General features: G+C 35.1%; 1 protein-coding gene across 1 annotated transcript; it reads left to right on the top strand.

The window, feature by feature from the left end:
* The first annotated feature begins 2,121 nt into the window (after positions 1-2,121).
* LOC123865876 (achaete-scute complex protein T3-like) lies at positions 2,122-4,385 on the top strand. The gene is made up of 2 exons (XM_045907076.1): positions 2,122-2,780; positions 4,075-4,385. Exon 1 carries the CDS (start codon positions 2,190-2,192, stop codon positions 2,772-2,774), a length of 585 nt encoding a protein of 194 aa, XP_045763032.1. The 5' UTR covers positions 2,122-2,189; the 3' UTR covers positions 2,775-2,780; positions 4,075-4,385.
* The last annotated feature ends 14,906 nt before the right edge of the window (positions 4,386-19,291 follow it).

Genomic DNA, 19,291 nt, shown 5'->3' with positions numbered 1-19,291 from the left:
GTCTTATAGCACAAGTAAAGGAAAAAATTCGAAAACCGTGAATTTATGCTTACCTCACAAAAAAAAATTAGAATGTGTTCATGAACAAATAAAATTAGTTTAGCTTAGACTTTTCATTAAAAAATATCTACGTAAAGAGGTGTTAAAATCTGAAAGTCTCCATCCAATATATTTAAAATTGAAAAGGTTAAAATTATATTCACTTACGCGTATTTTAACAACATAAAAAATAAAATATTTACATTTTAAAAAATATCGCTAAACATTCATTGGAAAAGTACCTAACAACTTACGGATAGTGGAATAAACGATTTTAATTTGAGTAATAGCTATGCGTAATTCCATGTTTATACATTAGACCTAGACAGTAAAATTGCACTTGAAATTCAGCAAAAACGAATGTGATAAAAATCAATTAACATTCCTTTACAGTCAGCGAATAACTCACAGCCAAGCTAAAGTAAAAGTGATGTCTAAGTTAGGCTTTGATATTCCGAGTTCCCACACGCACCTGTCTTGGACGCAGGAGCGTAGGCGCACCGCTCCCATTAACATCTTTGACGGGAATGGATAATTTAAGCTTAGAATAGCACCATAATAATGGGGCAGATTACAAAATCCATCAGACATGTTGCCCTATTAACCACATAGTAGGTCCAAGAAAAACTGGATAAGTAATAGACAATTAGTAGAGATGAGACTAGCTTTTGCACGCGACTTTGTAAGTAAACCTAGATATTTAATTTATCTACTTGTCTCGTACATTATTACTCGTACAAGATAACTTAAAAAAATCATACAGATCTCTAGCAGTTCCTATACAGTAAAAGAACTTATAAACTATAAGTAGAAATGTACCTCATTTTTAACCCCCGACCCAATAAGAGGGCTGTTATAAGTGCTGTGTATCTGTGTCTGTCTGTGGAATCGTAGCTCCTAAACGAATGAACCGATTTTAATATACTTAGTTTTTTTTGTTTGAAAGGTGGCTTAATCGATAGTGTTCTTAGTTATAATCGAAGAAAATCGGTTGAACCGTTTGAAAGTTATCAGCTCTTTTCTAGTTTTCTTATAGAGGTTTTTGTGTTGGGGGTTTTTTAAATTTTGAGTTATATTATTACTGAAAGAAGAAAATGAACTTTTCCAAACAAATCGCACAAACTATTCCCGTTCCGTCGATAAGAACATCGCCCAAATGGGTAATAGTAATGATTGTAAAACTTTAGTAATATTAAGAGATATTTATTCTGGGTTGCTTGCAGCAAATTAAAAAAAGTGGAGATTTAAACTAATTTAATTTACGAGAATCCTAATGGAGTCCCGCAATTAATTTCTTTTGACAAACAATTTATTATTCAACATTATTATCTAAAATATTTTTTAATGTTGATAACCTTAAAACCTTCTTTTTTTAGTTGTTAAAAAATTATGCCAAACAAAAGCAGGGTAATATTTCTACATGATGTTATAATTTTCTGCAATAAACAGCTTTAGTTAATGTAAGCTCAACATTATCAGGATCGGAATATCGTCCGTGACATCTTTTACAGCGTCTATTTTGCCTAACAACCTCTAGAGCGAATCTCGTCCGCCGAACAAGGTAATGGTCAGGGTAATTATGCGCTACAACCACTGACAATAGCTGTGCAAGTTCTATCTATAGATAACATGTCTGTAAAATGTATTTCTGTACATACATTGATGTTAAATAAAAAAGAATTTATAAAAAATTAGCTGAAGAGTTTATGTCTTCAATAAACCAAAAAGCGCTTTATTATTTTTCTTCCGTCTAAGTTTGATTAAAATCATTAAAATGCTGTACAAAGTCTTTTCATTTCCAAAGTCGAACCAAGGTAGGTGCAGGCCCAAACCAATTCTAGAAGGAAATCATAGGATCGATCGACTATAGGTAATGTAAAAGTACCTACTACGCGAAAAGCATCGCGGGCAAATCTAGTGGCATAATAATGAGTGCCGGTGTATTTTGATCAACGGGCAACGTGCAACAAGTAGCCGAGGCGGAGAGAGCGTAGGCCCGTGCGTGCGCGCGCGCCGGGCACGCGCCCCACCGCGCCGCGCGCCGCTGCGCTACTTAGTGTCGGGGGTGCGCGCCACCTCCGCCAATCCACCGGCAACCTTCGCGGCACGCACTCGTGCGCTCCACTTGACCTACTATCGATACACTCGCGATGCCCATGGCGGCGATTCACGCATACCAAAACCTCGGCGTCAACCAAAAGCTCACGCAACTGCAGTCTCCCGCGCCGAGACGCCTGGCGCCTGCTCCGGTTGACACGACGCGGTGCAAGAAGAAGACTTACCTCCACCACCAGCCTTACCCTACCCAACCTGCATCTGTGGCTCGAAGAAATGCAAGGGAAAGGAATCGAGTGAAACAAGTTAATAATGGATTTGCAGCGCTCCGTCAGCACATTCCATCAGCTGTTACGGCTGCTCTGGCAGGCGGCAGGGGGTCTTCCAGAAAATTGAGCAAAGTGGATACTTTGAGGTTAGCCGTTGAGTATATCAAGAGCTTAAAACGATTGTTGGAAGAGAGTGAAGAAGGATGTTCAGATACGCAACTGAGTTTGGGTATAAACAGCAGTGGACCTCAGACGCCTCCTTCATCTGAAGAATCTCATTCACCCGCACCTTCACTCGTATCTGAAGGTTCAGCGGGACCTACCTGTCATGATGCCTACGACTCCTATGATCCGATGAGCCCGGAAGATGAAGAATTACTCGATGTCATTTCTTGGTGGCAGCAGCAATGATTTAAGGTTAGTTGCATATTTTGATCTTTTGTTTTCAATATTTATCTGTCTCTATTTCTATCTAAAATTTCTTGAGGATGTCAAAGGAATATAAATAATTTAAAGTAGGTACCTAAATCGTGAACTTGGCTTACTTAAGTGTGGCAGTGATAAGGCGACAAGGTTACAAGAAAAATTGATAAGATAGGTCTTGTGAAATCTCGTGAATGAGTCCTTAATGTGTGTTGATATAAGCGCCGGAGCTTTGATAGTTCCAAATTCTTATCACTTTGTTTACATTTTTGTCGCGACTTTATTGACTTTATAGTTAGGAGAATTTTTTGTTACCTCAATGATGATAAATTTTAGCTTTTAATTATTTTCGGCGTCCTTGTTAGTATAAAAAGCTCAGGTAAATATCAGAAATATGCTAAGCTTTTTGTCCTATTCGTTAGTCACGGTTACCTACCGGGTCAGGTCTATGCTTTTATGTTGCACAACTTCAAAAGAGATTTAGGACCCTCTGCCTTACGAGGCAAAAGGTAAACACATCCACCATTATAGCAACGCATTGAACCGTCGTCGGGTAGACTTTATCTATTCATTGTTAAATAACGTTGGCACAAAAGATTGTCTTTGACAATAGCGAATCTTAAAATATGTCGTTTCATAAAAACTTTTATAGGATACGTACCTAAATTTTTTGCTAGATATTTCACCAGCCAGTTTCAGACAGGTTTATTAAGTAGGTGCATTTTGCCCGCATCTTTGCTACTCATTTTGCTAAGTAACAATTACTTCTAAAACTCTTGTGGTTCGTCCCGCATGTAGTGAGAAAATTGCACATAAAAAGTGGTGTATTCTAATAACAACAGGTCCTTAGAGATCGCTCTGATTTGTTGCAAGTGGGAACAGGTTTCGCATCACTGCCAACCTCTGTTTGTTTATCTTAAATCAATACGTTGCATCCGGTCAATGAGAGCTGTCGACACATATTTTTCAGCATATGGTCAATCTCTTGAGATCATCTCGAATACGGTAGCGCCATCGAAAAACTTAAAATTAAAACTCGCAAAAAATAAGTAGCCAACTTCGCCGCCCATTAATTTATTGTACCGGAAGACGAAATCTCGAGAGGAAATAGAAGGGCGCTGAGGGAAGCACACGTGTTACAATATTTGCTAAGCACTAAGCAAACATCTGGTGATACCAGTTGGGTTTTCATGGGAATGATATCTCGAATCGACAAGTCGAGTGCTACGGGTAACTAAGTATTTCAAAATAAATATACCTATATGTAATCGTGTTTCCTTTTTTCCAGGTATCGTGATTTACGGTGATCAAAGTGCGGCCATTGAGCGGCTTGTTGATTGTGAAAAAAAGAAGTATTCGCATCAAGTAGGACTCAAACGTTGGAGCGCAAGAGACTCCGAGAGAACCTCTAATTAAGCGCAATCAGTATATTCCTAATGAGAGGGGATAATGGTGGACTATAACGACCCCATCGATGCATTCCGCCGAGTGGCTGAGCAACCGAACTCTGCTTACATTTCATACACGGATGAAATAGCAGTACCAAGACTGAAACGATTTATTGTTCCATTTAAGCATTTAGTTGTATCGTAGAAGACTTGATTCACGCTGTGCCTTTATGTAGCCTTATCTTAGCTTCCAATAAGATTTAGTTTTATAGTTAAGTTTTAAAAGTCTATCTAGTCATTATGTTTAAAAATAGTTTATATTGTACCGACAGATTTTATCAACAAGAAAGCTAAGATTAGGATGATTCCGTATGACTATATTAAAATTGGCGTTTATATTTCGAGACAAAGACTTAATGTAAATAGATAAGTTGTAGTACCCTAAGACAGATTCCTAATAATAATTTAAGATTTTTAAAAGATGATGGTTGTTAGTAAATACTATTGACGAAATCCTCAACAAGCAACCGATATGGTTGTCATTGTAAATAAATTATTTTAAAAACTACATGGGTTCCTTATTCTAACACCTGTATTTTAGAAGACAAAGTTTCAGTTTTAGAAAGTAATTATTATAGAATCATACAAGTTTATTTAACAATAGTAGTTTTGCATGTAACTGCATAGATTGGTTGCAATTTAGGTGATCAAATATAAAGGACAGTCTATCAAACTAACTACCAGTAGATACAGCTGTTGTAGGTAAATCTGACCGAAACCTACGAGCTCATTGTAATATCTAACTGAGACAATGAACTAAGGACTTAGAATGTTAATAAATAATAATAGAGAAGATCATACTTTTATAAGTCCACTATACACTTGAACAATAAGTAGATACCTTATGGTTTATTTTGCTATGATTCGCTAAAACCATAATTATTCGTTTAAGGTGCACTATGTACCATAGAGCTCTGATCCTGGTTAAAGCAGATTTAAGGGACATATAAGTATTGTTCCTTCTGAAATTTGAAATCAATTTATGAATTTGATTCTAAAGAAAATCGCGTGATATGATTCTTTACTTGCACAGGCGTATGAAAAGAATAAAATAGAAATACAAATATATTAATTCAAATATTTTTTTATAAATACCTGTACTTTTGAATCTTCAAATGCATCTGACACAAGGTAGGTACAAGAAGTTGCGATCATTACTTCTCATTACCCAGACAACATTATTAGTAATTCACAATAGCTAATGCCTGCTGCACTAATGACCTTAATAAGGAGGCTAGATGACGAGAAAAGTAGAGGACCGATAATGATGATCTAGATTCTGCAAAACTGGTAGCAGATTTAGAATTGATTGAGTGGTTGGCGTCAGATTTGGTGTGGTATTACCTACTCATTATAGACGAACATAGCTCATCTTTAAAATTATAGAGACCTATTATTATCATTCAAGTACTGCCAAAATCCTTAGCAAAAAACATACTTCCAATGAAAATTTTCCTGAAAATATTTTTTGCCGTTTCGGAAATCTCCATTTCTAAAGTCCATTCAAATCCATTTTTGTAAAAAAGTGAAGTGTCGATTCCTGCAAATAGAGTCACGAGGGCAGTTGATTATTGTAGCGTAGAATAAGAAAAAAACACTTAAAATTAAAATTTATAATCGTATAAGTAAATCATTTTTCGGCGTTTGCTTAAGAATAAGAATAACTTTATTGCATGAACTGTGTAGTTTTCTTCGATTGCTCTCTATAATTCTAAAAATGCAACGATATTATCTTGCATTAGTTATCATCATCATTATCATCATCCCATCGCTGACCCACTACCGAGCATGGGTCTTCTAAAAGAAGGAGAAGGGTGACCAAGTGCGGATTGGCAGACCTCATACACCTTTGAGGGCATTATGGATAACTCTCAAGGAAGTTTCCTCGCGATGTTTTCTTTCACCGTTAAAACGCACATAATGTTAATTGTAGCTTAAATATAGAAAGATAACTAGGAAATTAAGTCGTTACAACTAAACTTTCGGTGAAACAATAATATAAATAATAAATAGTGAACACTTAGCTGTTTTAAAAGGCAACCGAAGCTATCAAGAGTAAAGGGTCATTATTCATAACAGTTTCATTTCTTAATCTACTTGGGATTGTAAAATGTTCCAAGCTTTTCTGTCTATAAAATAATTGACATATAAAGTAGCCAATCGTCATATGCCCAAGGCTAAGGTATTTGGCTCAATTTCCGGTTGAAATTTGTGGCCCTATAATAACTATTCAATCAATCATAATTATGATCCAATATCAAAATAAAATCGCACTTGCTATAATTATGTCTCTAGTAATCCGTAAACAAAATTTATAGGTATACGATTACTCTTTAATTTTGTTGATTATCGCGGCGAAAATATAAAGAGTAGCAACCAGTTCTGAATGAAGTATTTTATGATTGTTCGGATAAGCAAATAGGTGTATACCTACTTAATATGACCTACTGCAGCGTTGTAAGTATGTAACTTATACTGCTTGTTCTTGAAATGCTTTATATCTAATATTAATCGTCAAGAAAGTTTCACATTTTAATTTTTGAACCAATTCAAACCAATAATAATTTTTAAATTATCAAGAAATAATGTATAACAAACACTTAAATAAAGAACGTATTATGTAAGTAAGTACCTATAGGAAAGAGTTTATTTACTTAAAATACCACTCAATTTATAAAGTTGGTACCTCTACACCGTACACACGAATTAACAAGTGTAAATTAAAAATTTATAACACCCCCGACAAGTGAAGGTTACAGTGACTAGAAAAGAGCTGATAACTTTCAAACAGCTGAACCGATTTTCTTGAATTATAGCTAAGAACACTCTTGATCAAGCCACCTTTCAATCAAAAAAAAAAACTAAATTAAAATCGGTTCATTAGTTTAGGACCTACGATGCCACAGACAGATACACAGATACACAGACAGATACACATGTCAAACTTATAACACCCCTCTTTTTGGGTCGGGGGTTAAAAATAAATAAATGTATAGCCGTTTCATATTATCCACCAAAAGCTGTCATGCTCATAGGGAAGTTGGAAGGGAAGGTGTTCATGCGGACGTAGCTGGAGACGCTGCCCTGGACGGATCAGGTGAAGAAGACAATTGACTGGCACATCTAAAGTGCTTATCAAACGGTGGAGAATTGACTGTGTTTAGACCCGGCATAGGTACCTAAATAGGGTATTTTTGAACTAAATATAAACATACGCTTGATTGCAACCACACCAAAGTAGGTGATAATATAACCTAAGGTGGAGCGCTTGCCTAGAAGGTGCCTATTCACACTTCTTTTCTTCAGTATAGACGAAGCAATACCTAGCATAATTATTTATCATCACGCCGACGACGTGATACTTCAGGTTCACTTGTGGGTGGGTGACGAGCTTGTGGCCACCTGAAAGATTTGCACTCCAACAACTGCATAAATACAAACATGTTCAGTTGCTAAATTAAAATAACAAAAGGTGCCGTACCTACACGTGCCTCAGCTCAGATTTCATTTCGCGAAGGAGAAATAAGTAATAACACACGCGAAATACCCAAATAGGGGTCCTAAAGACCCCGATGTAGCATTTAATTCGAAAAAGACAATGCGGTTGCAACGCGATCACGTCGTTGCCCGCCCAGCGAATTCAAATCGCAATAGTAATTTTTGGATAATGGAAGGGAAGCTCGCGCCATTATGGGTGGATGTTTCCGTCGGCATTAATTGTTTGAACTTGTTGCTCTTTATGAAACAGGACAGACTAGATGCGACGGAAACGTGTACACCTGTACACATTCGCGTAGTTTCGTTCGTTTTGATCATACTTCGCCTCATTAATCTATCTTCATCTATACGTGTAGTGAAAATTTATCATCTGTCGGTTTGTTCATAAATGTTTACCTGAATACATTAATATCTTTCAATTAGTAGTTGGGACCTATCGATATTAGAAATTAGAATTTTTATATTTTGATACCTACTACAGATCTTTGAAAATATAAAGAAACCATTGTCATAAGTTTTCACTTTCACCCACTAACTGCCAATTTTTTTTTTTTTAATTTAACATTCTATTTTGTGGTTCTTTAAGCCGGATCATCTAAAAAGGCTGGATTGGTTGGATCATCTCTAACTTAAATTTAACACTTAATTTTTAATGCCCAAAATTTCGAAAAAAGATTTATTAAAAGCGAACAAAGTCATATTTATCAACCTACATAGTTATCTTTTCATATTAATTGTTAGGCGCTGTATAAACTTGCATCCGTTTGCAACGAAGCAGCTTTTTATGTTGTTCATCTCGAATAACTGGTCGATTAATAGGAACAATTGGCAGGAGGTGATTATTTGACGTGAGGGACAGGATACTTGTAATATCATTCATTATCTTTTAGCGCCAATATGGATAAACCTGCCTGGGGACCCTATCATATGCCCTGTCCAAAAAATTCTGTCCAAAATGTTCTAGCTGCGTGCCTATAATTTTCATATTACATTGTCTATATTTTATATGCCTTTTATATTCTGTATCCGGGCACAAAAATAAATTACGACGTTATACGTACCTACATACAAACATCACGTCAATAATTCATATATACATTGATTGATATCGTTGCTTAAGTTCTAACACCACGTACAGTCAAAATTAGCAACTTTACAGGAGACCGAAGAAAATAAACGACGCGTCTCTAGATTCTCTAGCAAGTGGTTTCTAAATAACACCGCCAGTTTCCATAAGTCCGAATTGATCAGTTGATCAATTTGCCTAGCTGAATCGAATGTTATTAAAGCTGATCCTTTTCTATATAACGACTGGGTCGATCTACGTGCATAACTCAATCACCCTACAAAAGTATATAAATGTCTTGTTTCTATTATAAGTTTGAAATGTACGTGTTAAAAATAATGCCTTTTGTGATGTTGGGATGCGAGAGCATGAATTATTTATTATTTTATTCATCATATCTTATGAGAAATATTTAACTCTTGATGTTATGAATGAATATTGCAACTATGCGCCAAAGAAACACTATAAAATATCGAATACGTACGTTATAAATTAAAATTTTCAATTAGGTATTTTTAATGGAATTCCAAACCATCGTTTTATTAATTGTACCTAATGGAATCCTTTATTAAATAAAATGCATACACAAAAACGATCAATTACAGCTTCTTTATTGATTTTAGCATTTTCGGGTTGTTTTATGAATAACAACATAAAAACCCTTTCAAAAAGTAGATAGGTAGGTATATGTGAGTACAACTTTTCGTATAGGGTTGTAATAATGATACAGTAATGATGATTTATTTGAGACTGTTTTCTCTACAAAAAATGCATATTTTTAATATTAATTACCCAAAGCTTCATATGTGCCTATCTACAATTGAACATTTTGTTCAAAAAATAAATAAATTCTAAATTGACTTAAAAAGTTCAAATATGTACATAAAAGCGCGTGTCATGTAAGCGCAGTAAGCTTCAAAGTGGCCGAACTCGATGCGCCCGCGCCGGCCTCGCGTCACTCGAGCGCGCTCGGCTTCACTCGTGCGATGACGGCACGCGACGGACGCGCGGCCGCCGCGCCGCCACACCAGCTGCCCGCGCCGCTTGCGCAGAACCGAACCGATTGCTTTTCGAGAGCAAAAAACGCATATTAATTAACTTTGGACCGTGCTTTTGGTTTACGTAAAAATGTAAATTACGGGAATTAGATTAGAAAATTCGATTTCGGTTGTGGTTATAGGCTTGAGAGTTAGACTTTGAGGGTTTTTGTGTCATTCGAACTTTTGGTGAAGCAAGAGTAGATTTTACTTTAACTGTTCCGTATCATTTAACTTCTTCAAATATTGATTACACTCATAAGTTTGATTTAGCGAAAAAGTAGCACATCGTGAAATTCGTGTTTATGTTCCCTTATCAAAACGCTCACGACGCGTTGAAGTAGCCTAGATGTCACTTTCCAGGTTTTTAACTATTACCTATATCCAGGCAATAAATCACACCAATCCGTTGCTCCGTTGCGGCGTGTTTGAAGGACAAACCAACAGCCAATAAACCACCACCTTTAAAATATTGGTAGTGAAGGGTATCTACATTTTTATCGATGCGAACACAAAAGTAAACAACAGAAAAATAAGTGAGTCAGCAAGAATCAAAACCGAAAACATAAGCTTTACGATTTTTGAAACACTAAACCAATTTTGCCGTGTAAGTGCGTCCTTGAGTGAGAGCGTTATTGCCTTTGCCGCCAATGGGCGTGTGACCCAAATCCATGCACATGCACCATGCTATTTTTGAATATCGAACAAGTTCAAGTGCCACCGTAAACTGGTGGAGTGGAGTAAAGTTTCATACATTTTCGTTTTTTTTTTTTAATTTGACCAGAAAACAATATGGACATGAAAATAATATTGTCGGTTACGATTCCGATTTTATACCCATACAAGGTGACCCGCCCAGGCTTCGTTTGGATAGAATTTCTAAAAATCTTTCCTTAGTGAGGGTTTATGTTATAGAGGAAACCTACAAGCAAAATTTAAATTTTCTGGACCTAGAGTTATAAGCTGTGTCTACTTATACGTTAATTCATATTAGTCGGTAAGTTCATCATTTTACATGTAGGTACCTATAAGACCCACTGCAGTACTTAAAGTGACAGCTGATACTAAATCTATAAAAAATATATTTCCAGAATTGTTGAATAAAAAACTGAAGTGCCAAGCGATTTATATTATAGTAGAATCAAGATATCTTACAACTTGGTTAAATATGGCTTGAATGAACAATGTTAGCAAAAACTAGGCTTAAAATAGTCTTGAAACTTTCAATGACAGTTTTTGTACCGGCTTATTTAGCTTACTTTTATAGACGCTCAATGCTTACCGACAAACGTTTATCGTAACTACACTTCATACACGTTATCCCATTTATTGTAGGTATCTTCAATTAATCAGAGGCCGCTGCATCATAAATTGTCAGATCGTAATAAACTTCATTAATGGACCTTAATGAATTGGGGATTGGTAACAGGTAGCGGTTTTCCAAATGTTTCGAATAGCTTAGCCGAAATTCTTACAAACTCCGAAACAATTATGTCACTCAAAACCCCACTATCAAATTCGTCCCTCCAGGTCAGATCCTTAAATATTTATTTTAATTATTGACACCGAAATACCTGACGTGCCGTAACGTAGCAGTCTTTACCTACGAGTATTTAGTTAAGTGGTTCAAATAAAATCCATTTTAACGGATTCAACAAGAAATTTTAAATTTTACATTTATTAGTTTGTGTTGTATTTAAATTGTTACAGAGAATTTGTATCTACAATAAATTGTTAAAAAAAAATTGATGGTTTTTAAAAGCTTTCATTTATTACTTGCTTTAAAAAAAAGTTACTTATAGGTATGTATTTCAGTTCAATTTGAACAGCGCTTTAAATTACGTTTGATCAAACTGTTAAAAATCAGTCCATTGTCATTTTAAAGAACATAGGGACAGTAGAGGCTCTTATTAGAAAATTTATTGTACTTAGTGAAATATGCTATAAATTTTTGTTCAGAGATTTTCCAGAATAATTGACTAAGTAGGTATGTACTTACTCATAAAAATCCCATAACTAGTATTAGAACACCAAAGTAAAGTAAGTATACTATTTATTATTCAATCTTCAATGTTTTTGGAAAAGGATATTTAATAATTTCATCATCATCATCATCATCATCAGCCTGTGGACGTCCACTGTTGGACATAGGCCTTCCCTATAGAACGCCACCACACCCGGTCCTCAGCCTTCCTCATCCAGCCACTTCCCGCCAGCCGCTTTATATCGTCGGTCCATCGTGCTGGAGGGCGTCCCACACTACGTTTGCTTAAACGCGGTCTCCGGTTTGCTTAAACTCAAGGACTTTCCGGCTCCAACGGCCATCGCCTCTACGACAGGCATGGCCTGCCCACTGCCACTTCAGCTTGCTAATAGTTTGGGCTATGTATTTAATAATTTAAATTCAATCAAAAAAAAACTAGAAGGTGTGTGTATTCATATTGAATGTCATTTAAGGAGTAATGTATACGAAGCTGCTCAAAAGTTTTCTGTTCTACAATTTATCGGCTTGACTCAAAGCCATGCTCTTCAAATAATTAGGCTCAATCCCGCAACAAGCGAATTAAACTACATAAAAATCGTTCGGTCCATCCACAAAAACGTGTACAATTGTGATATATTACACAAGTAATCCAACAACATTTATAAAATACATAAAACCTTATCGAATTGCAAAAGTAATGGTCGCCGATTATTGAAAAATATTTCGGAATAATAATATAATCATTTGCTTCCTGAGATTGTTTGGCCATATTTGGGATAAGTGGTTGCTACCGTATAGTGATATAAGCGCGAACAGATTTTGATCAGAATTTCAGATGTTCTTGAAGTTTTGAACAAAAACAATCGGTAGTAGTACCTACGAAGAGGCAATTGCTGAATATACATGATATGTACTGGAAAACATACGTGTCAAAATGAGTAACAACCTCTTTTTTTTATCCAGTATGATTCACACAACGAATCTTTTGTTGACACCTTTAAATAAATAGTGGTCAGTTGTATTCCTATTCAATTGAAATGATTTTTTCAGTTTCAGTACGATTTATTACATCAACGTGAACCGTTGCACATGTCCATCAATAAATCGAACATTGTATATAACTCGTTTCTGGTATTTTTTTAGTGAATGAGTTTTTTCAACTGTCAAAATAATATAACCAATGTAAGCTCATTCGTAAATATTAAAAAGAAAGTCAGACCCTAAATATTTCCCTGTTGAACTCCAAAATCAACAATGGTTTCGTCGCTAACCCAAGTCTTAATCTTAATTAGTTGTATCCTTCCCGTTAAATACCTAATTAAAGGATCGAATGACATGCCCAGGATACCAAGTTACCAATATCAGTCTAAAAGAGTGTGAATAAAAACGATTTCAATTGTTTTGGCAAAGCCTAAAATGACGCCAAGGCATTTCCGTTTAAGATACAAATGTGCCATCCGTTCAATCTGTTTGGTTGGAATTTTTCTCTAGTAATAATAAAAATTAAAACTAATGACATATCACAGGTAAAACTAGCAAATGTAACATGTAAATTAACATAAAAAGTTTTAAATATAGCTTTATTTGCATAACAAAAATTGCGGATGTGACTGTATGAGGAAGGCTAAGTACCGGGTTTGGTGGCGCTCTTTAGAGAAGGCCTATGTCCAACAGTGGACGTCCACAGGCTGATGCTGATGATATTGTAAATGGAATCTTGTGAAACATAGCAACAGCATGTAACCACCGAGTTTTATATGTAGTTCTTCCTGGTCCTTTGCAACCAGCAAGAAGGCAGCACCACCAGTAGCCACCAGCTTTGGAACCACCAGTTTTGGTTGGAAGGGTAACTAGTGGTAGCTGCATTTGGCGATTTAAGTATACTTCTAAAACTTCATTTGAATACAAAATATTTCTGTGTCAAATTTCTATTTCACTATTACTAAAGTGCGTTAACCTCACCAGGTGGTAATGACAGTAAATATTGAACTTATCAATAAACGGAAGAAATTACGTGCCATCGGTGATAGTAATAACGAATCCCCTATGGAACTGACCTGCCATAATACCGCTCTAGATTACACCGCATTGATATCAATGACTTAATTCCGTCATTCAATAATATGAATTGTAATGCCTGTCCAAATGATTGACTTATTGACAAACAGATTTTTACATCTTATTACGTTCAATTATCAATTTATTGACTCTTGTTGGTAGATTCTATTATTGGGTGGTAAGAATTTTATTCTTACGCAGCATAAAGTCAGCCCGTTGCGTTTTGTTTGAAAGCGATAAGATTTATTAATGTAGGTTAAATACTGGATAGACTTGTGATAATCCTATAAATAATCCACGCAAACTACATACACCAAACATGTATCAACGTGTTGTCAAATTAATATTTACCCTTTTCCCTTGTCCCTTTTTCGTTAATCTTAATCCATGTTACCATAATATAAAATGGGTTTTAGACTAAACTTTACTGCTGTTTTTTGGTAAAGATCCAAACCTTGTTAATCTATTCTTCCGCGTAAACAATTCAGTACAGTCTCTCTCAATCCTCAAGTCACTCAACGATTCGTTCTAATGAAGTTGGCTCAAAAAAACACCCGCTGCCGGTGGTCCGTGTCACCGGCGGCCATTATGCAGGCTATATGCATGTGAATTACTTCCACGGTAATTGACAGTAGCTATGGAATTTTATATGTCGATGACCAAAGATCAAAGGTTAATTTATTCGTCAACAGATTGCAGGGCCACACATGGGTTTGGGAAAAAACGCGGGAATATTTTGTCTTGACCATATCAATGCAATTTACTACTACATAACCAAACCATAGAATCTTCTTGAAGGATCCTTATCCCTTATTTACTTAGCTTAAAGTTAAATAAGATAATATTATAATTTGCATTGCAATCGCATTTTCAAAAGATCGTATCTAATGGTACAACTAGCTAGACTGTGCTTTATGTAATCGTTTTCTTTATTCTTGTTCTATACTGACATGTCTTTTCTTTATATCTAAATATATAAAAAGAAAATGTGACTGACTGATTGACAGACTCTCTGACTGATCTATCAATGTACAACTCAAACTATTGGACGGATCAGGCTGTTTGGCATGCAGATAGCTATTATAAAGTAGATGTCCGATAAAAAAGGATAAGAAGGACGAAGTCGCGTGCATAAGCTACATATTTCTAAAGTCACACAAAACTCAAGTGCAAAAATAGAGTTTACGAGGGAAAATCGAACAGCTTATTCAATTTTGCAAATTACCTTCTGGTAACAGATTACCCACCAGTTTCGCATTTTTTGTAGCATCAAAAAAGTAATCAGTTTTTATATTCCAACTTTACTCGTAAGTATAGCGTCATACACGCTTCTGGATAATAACACACGATTAAACATTATTAGCAGCACTAAACATCGGTTCCGCTTAATTTGTAACACAGTGCTCATTTAGTGTACAAACCAAAATTTGCTAAATGCACACCGTGCTTGTAAAGGTATAAACACATATGTAAATAAGTAAACTTTCGATCTGAAAAAGTAATTAATTTTATAAATAAACACAATAATAATTTGAGTATTCAAATTTATTAAAAGTATCAAGTGGTGTTTATTCCGCTATTATTATGTGGCGGAAAAGCTATATTTTATGATATGTGACTTGGTCCGGGTGGATTTAAGTTTTAAAAATCCTGTGAGAACTCTTTAATTATCCGAGAAGAAAATTTGGCCATTTCCAATTCCAGAATGCAAGCTATCTCAGTGCCGCCAAATTGCTTACATGGATGAGGATTTTTAAAAATCCCGCGGAAACTCTTTGATTTTCCCGTATAAAAGTAAACTATGCTCGTTTCCGGGAAATAGCATTAGTGGATGGGCGTGAAAATGTAACAGGTACACTTTCGCATAATTTATAATATTTGTACGCAATAGGTCATATTATATGAATTTAGTATCTACTAAGTAGTACCTATAGGTACTTCAAAATTGTCAACGATGGTTGAATACATCAATTTTTTGATAATAATTGAATTAAGTGCAATAAAATTCGTGTTTTAGAAGCTAGATAAACATTATAAATTACTATTAATTAATTAATTGCTAATAACTACGTATGATATTAAAGATATAACTAGATAAACCAAGTTCCTACTTAAAATATTTTCTTCAGAGAAATCTTTTACAGACGTATAATTTTAAGTTAATTTTTTTCAAGTAAAATATCCTAGTTGTTAAAAGTGAGCGCATAGCCTAGCAGCGTTGCATTATTTAATGAGATATTAGACGATAAGGCACTGTAGGTACTCATTATGTAGTAGCAGGCTTTCGATGAAATGATCGATTACAGAGCGAAATCAAGATACAAGGCTATCGAAGCAGGAAGTCTTTTTCCATAAACATGCAATTTTACAAAACATCCAAGTGCACTGAGCTTTTAAGTAAGTAGCAAACTGCTTTTAAAGCTTGGTGCACATTACATTTATTTTTATTTGTTACATAATTTTAATGTTAACCTTTTTCGCAGAAAAACCTGTTTTACAAACCTGGCAGGATCCATCCACTACAGGGCGCGTGTCTGCTCCCAGAATGAGAAGGATTTGGCCACCAAGCTGGCAAAGTGTGGATCGGCAGACTTCACACACCTTTGAGAACATTACGGTGAACTCTCAGGCATGCAGGTTTAAGAAAGTGATATCTTAATTGTCTAATACGCACATAGCTCCGAAAAGTTAGAGGTGCGTGCCCGGAATCAAACCCCTGACCTCATGAATGCGAGGCCCATGTCTTAACTACTAAGTTATCACTTAAAGTATTTTCTCCATGCTATACGAACAGACCTAAATGACGAAATAAATGTAATTTGTATGTGTAGGACGTAGGTACTACAAATTACTACCTAATTATGTAATTGAGCGTGCATTATTAATTATCCATTTTCGGGTGATAAATGGGAAAAAATATTCTCACATTAATTTTCGTAGTAGATGAGATATGATATCCTAATACAGAGACAAACGACATAATATCAAGATTAATTTGTCACCAGCTAATGAGTCCATTAATCGTACTTCTAAACACAGGTAATTTTTTCAAAGGAAAATAACACTGGAGCAATTTGTTTGTTGCTTTTTAAAAGGTAGCGCCCCTGTTGCCCGCTTTACTTATTACGCTTTATAAATGGCTGTGAACTTTAATTTATAACGAGTTGCTATTAACACAGTTTAATAAACGTATAGAGTACTTTTATTACGCAGTATACTTATGGCGCCTAATGACAACATGGGCTCAGCAAACTCGTAACTTTATAATTGCAGCTCTCGAAGTATATTCTAATCTATAAGCATTAAGCATACTTACTAAATAATTTTTAAATACATATCAAAAATTACGGAATTCAGCAGGATATAAATACCAGCGCTCTTTTTATTCCCAGTGCCGAATAATTTCACATACATACGTACCTTACCAATCCAATCGAAGCTACTGTTAGTGCCTTCCTTAAAAGTGTTCGATGTTTTCTTTTAAAGTGTAGATAAAACACTATCGAAGAAATTATAGTTAGCATAGGTATCAACTCTTGATTGCTGCAACTGAGTTGATTAGTGTAAAAATTTGATTATAATGATACTGCTCACGAAAAACTTACTACATACATAAATATCTTTATGAAGTGATGGCAAATAAAGGTGCCAGTCAGAGAGCCTTGAAATTTTTAAAATGTCGCCTGCGATAAACACCTTGCCTACTGTATGCTTGTTGAACTATGGTGCAAAGCTGCTTGAAGATAGTGGACAGGATTTACTAATTTGAGGCTTGAGCCCATGCGGTGTATATTTTTTCTTTTAACAAAGATAACAATTCAAAGATCTTACAAACCTTTAACGGCAATGGTTCCTTGGTTTACGGGCCCTATTAATAAAAGGGACTTCACTACAAGATATTTAAAATGCATTTTCGTCTCCCGATTCTCGTATCTATATTATAATTGAATCACAAAATACGATGAAGGTTTCGAGCTTGAAACAAAGATTACGTCTCTACTCTCTACCCTTACTATGTTTAGTGTATACCTATCTAGGTTATTATCTTCAGTACTTTACTAAGTAATAAGTATAAATATTTAGTTATTATTCTCATAATAACGTGTTTCTGATTGCATATAAATATTGTACACAAAATATAATGGAACAACTAACTATTTATTAGATTACTAATTATTATTTATTGGTTTTTCCAACCGCAGAAACCATTTCTCGGCTCCATTGGGTACAGCAAAAAACAGGTCATTTTGTGTCAGTGACATTCAAAATTATCCATTTCTAAGAAACAGGTCATCGTCTCGAGATTCAAACCGCATCAATTTCATCCACAATTTTCTGTCTCATTGCCTTCATCGGAGTAAAGCACGAGTCATAGTTACTGAACTGTAAAGTTTCTTGAATCTTGAGGATATCTAAACTATGTAGACTCTACATATAATTGAAACATCATAGATACGTCTTTGAGTGTGCTTGCATAGTTAATTTTCTCTCATTTTTTAATTTCTCTCATCTTACCTTATTTTTAAAAAATGTTCACAAAACTAAAATAACAGAAACAACAAAATAAATAAATAACAGAAACAAAAGAGAAATGAAATAACAGATACAACAGAAAACTAAAGTAACGGATGAAAAAAAATATATAATTAATTATCATTATATGTTTTATTGTCAGATTTTCATAACTAAGTAGGTTCTTCATATTAAGTTGAGAAAAGCAGTAACAAGGTCCTATAAGCCGCGTAAGTAGGTATAGTGCGCCGCTTACGTATTTCAGCGAGAAACTACTTGATTAGCTTTTAACTCATTTAGGGAAAGTAGATCATAGATAGATAGGTAGTGTGCTAACGTGATAAAACAAAAGCCTTGTCCAAATTTTGTTTAATTCATTTAAATGTATTAAAAAATAAAACTAGCAAAATCTATTTCTGTATTATATTAAATCTCTAAAGATCGACACACCAAAGAACTCGTCCTCTCAGTCTAAATACAATGGCTTGCCTTTTTTAGGGTTCTGTACCACAAAAGGAAAAAAACAGGTCAAGTGCAAGTCTGACTCACGCACCGAGGGTTCTGTACTCGGATATTTTTTCGTCATTTTGCACGATAAATCTAAAACTATTATGCATAAAAATGATTAAAAATCTGTTTTAAAATTTACAGGTAATGCCCTTTCATAACATGATACACCGTTTGGTATAGTTATCTTACTTTAAAAATTGATAAAACTAATTATTTGTTCATGAACACATTTTTTTGTGATGTAACCAAAAATTCACGGTTTTCGGATTTTTTCCGTTACGTGTGTTATAAGACCTGCCTAACTGCCAAACGTCATGATTCAACTTCAACAGGAAGTACCCTATAGGTTTTCTTGACAGACAGGACATTTGGACAGACGGACTTCTTTAGTA

Source organism: Maniola jurtina, chromosome 6 (genome assembly GCF_905333055.1).
Source record: "Maniola jurtina chromosome 6, ilManJurt1.1, whole genome shotgun sequence".
Classification (NCBI taxonomy): Eukaryota; Metazoa; Arthropoda; class Insecta; order Lepidoptera; family Nymphalidae; genus Maniola; species Maniola jurtina.
The sequence above is the reverse complement of the archived record's forward strand: the minus strand, read 5'-3'. Positions and strand labels throughout refer to the sequence as shown.

What these genes read in the sequence shown, in the direction of transcription:
- LOC123865876 (XM_045907076.1), top strand. Translation starts at nt 2,190, where the DNA reads ATGCCCATGGCGGCGATTCACGCATACCAAAACCTCGGCGTCAACCAA.